General features: G+C 54.6%; 1 protein-coding gene across 1 annotated transcript; it reads left to right on the top strand.

Annotated features, from left to right (window-relative positions):
• The first annotated feature begins 1,995 nt into the window (after nucleotides 1-1,995).
• LOC125932755 (pulmonary surfactant-associated protein A-like) lies at nucleotides 1,996-6,427 on the top strand. Its single transcript, XM_049645279.1, has 5 exons — nucleotides 1,996-2,094; nucleotides 2,875-3,069; nucleotides 3,353-3,472; nucleotides 4,189-4,266; nucleotides 4,954-6,427. Exons 1-5 carry the CDS (start codon nucleotides 2,091-2,093, stop codon nucleotides 5,328-5,330), a joined length of 774 nt encoding a protein of 257 aa, XP_049501236.1. The 5' UTR covers nucleotides 1,996-2,090; the 3' UTR covers nucleotides 5,331-6,427.
• Nucleotides 6,428-7,029: the final 602 nt, after the last annotated feature.

Raw genomic sequence — 7,029 nt, 5'->3', positions numbered from 1 at the left:
TCCCTCCCTCCCTCCCTTCTTCCCTCCCTCCCTCCCTTCTTCCCTCCCTTCCTCCCTTCTTCCCTTCCTCCCTCTCTCCCTCTCTCCCTTCCTCCCTCCCTCCCTCCCTTCCTCCCTTCCTCCCTTCTTCTCTCTCTCTGCCCCTCTCTCTTTTTTTGTGGCAGAAAGGCATTCAGAACGCTCCAGACAGGAGAGAAATCATGATCAAAGAGACACAGGAAAAGCACCCCCAGTTCTGGGAACTTGGAGCATTCTCTGTCAGAAAGTTGCAGAAGGGGAAGGGTTAGGGCCCAGGTAATGAGACGAAGAATGAGGTAACGACGGATCATTTTATGAGACTTTCGGATGCCACATTTCAAAATATCGGCATCAAGCGGCACAAATGACTTAAAGGATGAAATAATATTTAAATATTTTAAAAACAGTATTTGCATCCGTGTGGATTTCTTGACCTTGATGACTACATCGAGGTTGTAGAGGCAAACCTGTCCGTGTGAAAGACAAATTAAAGACCGGGATGATGGAGTGCCCTGTTGGCAACCTGTTCTCATGGGCTCAGGAAAAAAAAAAAAATAGTACTGTGCCTGCAGTTTTTCTGTAAGCTTGCTATTGCGACAAAATAATAATTTAAGAAAGCAAATCAAGGCTCAAAGAGTTATATAACATGACCAAGGCCACGTGGATAAAGTTATATAACACGACCAAGGCCACATGGATGATACGTGGCTGGCCCAAACTGCAACGCAGGTGCGTCTGACTTGTAAATCCCCACCCTCCCCGATGTGGCCCTGGACAGCCCCGCTGCCTCCCCCAAGTCCTTCTATTTCTACCCAACAAGACCCCTGTTCCTGTTCCTTCACCTGCAGAACAGTCGTCCCTCACCCAAACCGCGTTGAGGTCCTCCCAACGGAACTGTTTTCCCCTACCCAGCCCTGTGCTGGCTCCAGCTCCCCCATCCCGCCAGCCGGCACCCGCGGTGGGACCGCACAGTAGGCAGCCGCAGGGCTCCGGGGGAGCTCTGGCTGTTCTCGCACTCTTCCCAAAGACCCCGAGATTTCTCAAACCTCTAACAAGAAAGCACGGTGATTTTTTCTTGCCTTGGCTCCCCGTTGTTAGCACCCCTACAGGTAGAGATTCCCTGCTGTTTGGGTGCCTTGAATCGGGGATCTCGTCACTTACGGCTTCATATGCTCCTCTGTCACTTAATCTCCATTGCAGCTTACCAGACATCACCCGTGGCCAAAACCAGAAACTGCTGCTCTCCTGTGACTTCCGGGCACGGCCCTGCCTCCCCACAGCTGAGCCTGCCAGGACAGAGGAATGGGGAACATAGAAAGGGTTTTCCTGCGACTCCGATCCATGTGCCCACTGACTTAGCCACGGGCTCCAGAAGCAGGAGCTGTGAGGCTGGGGTGGGGAGTAGGGGATGTGTATGGGCCGCTCGGTGGTGAGGCGTGTCCCATGACATACACTTTGTCCTAGTTCCACCTGACCACCCTCTTCTTAAGCCATGGCCTCTGTACTGCCTGGAACCAAATGGCCCCCTCCCAAGAGCTGAAGAGGCTCTGGAACTGGAATGGCCCCGGGAAGGAGTCACATGGAGACATTCCCGTAGATCTTCGCTCCCCTGGGAAAAGAGTACAACCCTGATATGTCGTCTCCTGCTGGTGGGCATCTGGGGGATGGTGGTGGTGGTTCTACGAATGTGTCACCAGCCAGGACGGGGCCGAGGCCCAGGAGGGAGAAGCCTCCCTTTGCTGCGTGCCCCCGCCGGTGCCTATGTAAGTGTTCTCCCCTTTCACTGCTGGGGAAGTCAGAGTCCCACCCCATGAGACATTTCCCTGCTTACGGGCCTGGAGTTTCTCTTTAGCCGGTTTTCTAAGTGCCCCTCCAGCCTGAGTGCCCTGAGAGGGAATGTTGCTGTGTAAACAAGATGGCTGCTTCCTGACTGGCCCTTCCCCAAATAGAGGCCCTTGTGACAGGAGCCTCTCTGGGGTGGAGAGGAAGCCTGGTAGCCTGCATCCATATAAATGGTGCTGCCCACCTCTCCACTCTGACCTGAAGGCAGAGATCCCCGTGGGCTCTGTTGGATGGGTAAGTTTAGCCCCATCCCGTCTTACCCAGTGCATGGGTTATAGGCCATGAGAGCCAGCCCAGCAATCACAAACACAACTAAGGGTCAGCCTGGGAAGAAGGGGGCCTCCGCATGCACCACGGGGAGGTGTTCCCAGAATCATAACTATGGATGCAGGAAGATGGGCTTGAGAATATCCTTATACTCTGCCATGCTCCTCCGCCAGATCCACTGTCCCTGGAAACTCCCTGCCAGTGAGGGAGAGGACAGCCTGCCAAGGAGAAGGGGACTCCTCAGCAGCAGGGCGGGGGGGGGGGGGGGGGCGGGATGTCCTATCATCGACACCGGTCATCTATGGTTTATCCTCAGGAACATGGCCCCTGAGACCCCGCAAGAGGGTAGCTGAGAGTATAGGAACAGAGGGAGTGAACCCCAAAACCTGAGAGGGACAGGTCAGGATTGTCTCCAGGGCGCAGAAGTTTTAGCAGAAGTCAAGACAGGTGACACGAGTTCCTGCGGTCACACAGCGAGGTATGACCAGAGATTGCATTAGACGCCAGGCCCCCTGACAGCCCAGGCCCTCCCCACCAGCCCAGGTGCCACACGGCCTCCAGCCCGAGAGGTGAGGCATGAGACTGCAGAGGAGGCCGGGGGTTTCCAAGGATAGTTGGGGTCTTTCTCAAAGTCCTGTCTGTACCTGCCCGAGCCCTCGGGCCTGGCCCTGTGCCTGAAACAAAGCCCAGCAAGGGGGAAACCTTTGCAGATGCTTCAGATGGGCCGGTGGCCCTTTCTTTCCGCAGGAGGAACCACTGCAACAGAAGCCATGTTGCTGTCTTCTTTGGTCCTCACTCTGGCCTTGCTGATGGCTTCCGGCATGGAGTACAAGGTGAAGGAGGTCTGTATCGGAAATCCTGGCATCCCCGGCACTCCTGGATCCCACGGCCTGCCGGGCAGAGATGGGAGAGACGGCATCAAAGGAGACCCTGGGCCTCCAGGTACTGAGTGAGAGGCCCGAGCCTCAGCCGAGGGACAATGACCTGCCTTCAGGAGGCCCACCCGTCCAGGGCTCTGGGCTGGTCCAACGGTCGGCCGGATGGTGGGCGCGGTGGGTGGTCCCTGGGGGGCCTTAGACTAGAGCAGCCCTGGAGAGTCTACCCTCAGAGTGCCCATGAGGTGACAGGTGAGTCAGCTCGGCTGATAAGGGAGGTCACTTCACATCAGCCCCAGCCCAGCTGTGGGTGGTGGATACGACAGATCAGTGTCCCCTTCTCTTTCCAGGCCCGATGGGCCCGCCTGGAGGAACACCAGCCTACTCCGGGCCTAATGGGCTGACCGGAGCCCCTGGCGTCGCTGGAGAGCGTGGAGTACAGGGGGAGCCTGGCGAGAGAGGCCCTCCAGGTGAGCGGGCCACATCCACACAGGCACCGCGCCCACGTGACCAGCCACATGCGGGATGATGGGGATCAGACAGAACCGTGGAGGTCCCCGAAAGTCATGGCGCTCAACCTAAGTGAGAGAAGATGAGGCCGGGGAGAGGAGCCGGAGATGCCTAAGTAGTGCGCCACAGGGAGGGACTGTGGGTGCCGAGGGCGCTCCACACATCGGGATGGGCAGGGCGTCAGGGGTGGGGTGGGGACAGCATGGGAGGCAGGGAAGGCACTTCCTAGGGCTGAGGCACTGGGGGGCACTGTGAAAGGTGTAGGGAGCTAGGTGGGGTCCAGGCAGATGAGGTGAATGGGAGCCCCCCACACAGAGCGGAACTGCAAAGCTCAGAGCGGTGACCAAGGTCAATCAGGAGGCTGCAGAAAGAGCCAGGTTTGCTTTTGGTGGAGGGTGAGGGAAGGGAGCTTGCGTCCAAACCGGAAAAATCCTTAGGAGTGGGCAGACAGAGCCATTAAAGGACAGGCAGGAAAGACGAGCAGGGAGGGGTCCAGCAGGTGCAGGGCTGCGTCAAAGGATGCAGCGCGTGTGGACACATACTCCAGGGCCTGAGTGGTGGGGACGGACAAGCAAAGGGCAGAATGCCAGGCTTGCAGCTGGCAGCATGCCTGCTTGGCGGCTAGTGGGGGGTGTTTGTTGGCTCGCCCTCATCTTGGGTGGGAATCTCTTGACAGGGCTTCCAGCTTCTCTAGATGAGGAGCTCCAAACCACACTCCGTGACTTGAGACATCAGATCCAGCAGGCCATGGGAGGTAAGGGGGCTCCCCAGGGCCTCTAGCACAGAGGGTCTCCCATAAGTTCCTCTGCTGCCCAGCATCAGGCTCCAGAACCTAGAGCCTTTTTTTAAGTTTATTTATTTATTTTGAGAGAGAGAGGGACAGAGAGAGGATGCATGAGCAAGCAGGGAAGAGGCAGAGAGAGAGAGGGAGAGAGAGAGAATCCCAAGCAGGCTCCATGTTGCCAGTGCAGAGCCCAACTCGGGGCTCGATCCCACGAACTGTGAGATCATGACCTGAGCCAAAATCAAGAGCTGGACGCTTAACAGAATGAACCACCCAGGTGCCCCCAGACCCTAGAGACTTGACAAACAGGTCTTGGGGGAAAAGAATGAAACTTTCCCTTTCCTGATGTCTTTGAATGACTCAGAAAGCCAGAGGTAGACACAGATCAGTTCCCTATGTCAGGGGAGTGCAAGGTCTCTGCCTATGTTGCTTTCTGTCGATCCCCAGGAAAACGCAGTTGTTAAATGGGTGGAAAATAAGTAGGTGTTAAATGGGTGAACAAATGAATGGGATGATGAGAGCATGGAGGGGAATTTGGGAAGACTAGGGTTGGTAGAGAGAGGAGAGGCAGAGAGGGCGTGAAAGCCGAGAGCCCGAGTGAGGGAAGGGACTTAGATCTAGAGTGGTCTGTGGCCTGACTCGGTTCTTCTGCTCCAGTCCTAAGTTTGCAGGAGTCCATGCTGGTAGTGGGAGAAAAGGTCTTCTCCACCAATGGGCAGTCGGTTAATTTTGATGTCATTAGAGAGTCATGTGCCAGAGCAGGTGGCCGCATTGCTGTCCCCACGAGCCCAGAAGAGAACGAAGCCATCGCCAGCATCGTGAGGAAGCACAACACTTACGCCTACCTGGGCCTGGAGGAGGGCCCCAGCCCTGGAGACTTCTGCTACCTGGATGGGGCCCCCGTGAATTACACCAACTGGTACCCAGGGGAGCCCAGGGGTGGGGGCAAAGAGAAGTGCGTGGAGATGTACACAGACGGGCAGTGGAATAACAAAAACTGCCTGCAGTACCGCCTGGCCATCTGTGAGTTTTGAGCAGGCGCCCAGGCCACAGGGTAGATAGGGCCCTGCCTTGCCTTTCGGCCTCCATCCTGAAGATGCACCTGATCTCTGAGATGCTCCTTTTCAACAAAATTGTATTTGTGGCTGTTAGGGCGGGAGGCATTCTTAGCCACTCCACTCCTCCGACAGGCCCTTGAATCCCCACCCACATCATGAATCAGTCTGACACTCCCCCTGAGCCTTTCCCGGTAATGCAATCTGGGCCCCACTCCTAACTTTGCCCTTTGGAAGAGACGGAGACTTCCTTCTTCCTCTTCTTGTCCAGTCCCTTCATTTCTAGATGGCAACAGTGAGGCCCCGGGATGGAAGTTCCCTCCAAAATCACACAGAAGGTGGCTGCTTCCTGGCTTCCCCGACTCTTAACTCTGCAGACTACCACCTGCCCAGCCCCATCAAGATTTAGCAGTTCGGGTCAAGCATAATGATAGAGACAGGTGGAATTCTGGGGAATTCCAAATGCGGGAGCTAAGGACCCATTTGGGATTATCCGGTCTCTGTCTCCGTGAGGTCAGAGGGCAAGGTGGTGTCCCAGCGTGGTGGAGGCCAACCTAACCCTGACGATTGGCACGGATTATCCACTTCCTTGAGTCTTGGGTTGCCTGCTCAACTCCCTGACCTAAAAGCAGCCAGTTTACATCACTAGGGAAGATCTCATCCCTGACCCCAGACATAATCCAAGCTCCTTCCTGCCGATGGACATATCCCCACACCGTTTTGGGTCTCCGTAAGTTGCTCACACCATCCACGCCACGAGCTATTTATCGAGCACGTAAATAGTGTATGTGCCGAGTCTGGGTACCCAGAAACTTGCCAAGCACTTCTAATACACCTTTTGGAGTATGATTTCATCTTTACCCAACACCATAGGCCCAGCCTTATTTTCCCCATTTTTATACAAGGACGCTGAAACTTAGAGAAGTTAAGTGTTTTGAGTTTTATTACTTGGGGCAAGTGGCAGAGGCTGGATTCACACCTATCTACCTGGACCTGAGGTTTATGCTCACAACCACGTCACCTCTTGCCGGACAGAGGCGATTTCCGTGTAATAAATCATGACTGCGTTAACGTGAGTTTTCATTGCTTTGGTTTCAAGACATAACACGTTCCCGGGTGCTTGGGTGGCTCAGTCATTAAGCATCTTACTTCAGCTCGGGTCATGATCCCACGGTTGGTGGCTTAGAGTCCCTCACTGGGTGTGCTCGAGCCCTTAATTGGGTGAACATGAACCCCATTTCAGATGAGCCCTGCTTCTCTCTCTCTCCTTCCTTCTCTCTCTCTGCCCCTCACTCACCTGTGCCCTCTCTCTCTCTCAAAAAAAAAAAAAGAAAGAAAGAAAGAAAGAGAGAGAGAGAGAGAGAAAGAAAAGAAAGAAAGAAAGAAAGAAAAAAAGAAAGAAAGAAAGAAAAAAAGAAAAAGAAACAACACATTTCTGTATTTTTGTAAATCAAATGAACTCTGGTTCCAAGCCCCCACTTGCCTGAAAAATGGACCGTCGGGGTCTCAGGTAAATGCCTTCTTTGTTGGATGGGAGAGGTGACCTGCTTCCAACTGGTGCAGCTGTATGTTGTACACACATATGGTACGAGCGTATGGTGAGCTACAAAAAACACCTGGAAGAACATATGGGCGTCGTCATTGAGGGCTGGTGTTAAGATAATGCCTGATCTAAGTC

This window comes from Panthera uncia, chromosome D2 (genome assembly GCF_023721935.1).
Source record: "Panthera uncia isolate 11264 chromosome D2, Puncia_PCG_1.0, whole genome shotgun sequence".
Classification (NCBI taxonomy): domain Eukaryota; kingdom Metazoa; phylum Chordata; class Mammalia; order Carnivora; family Felidae; genus Panthera; species Panthera uncia.
The sequence above is the reverse complement of the archived record's forward strand: the minus strand, read 5'-3'. Positions and strand labels throughout refer to the sequence as shown.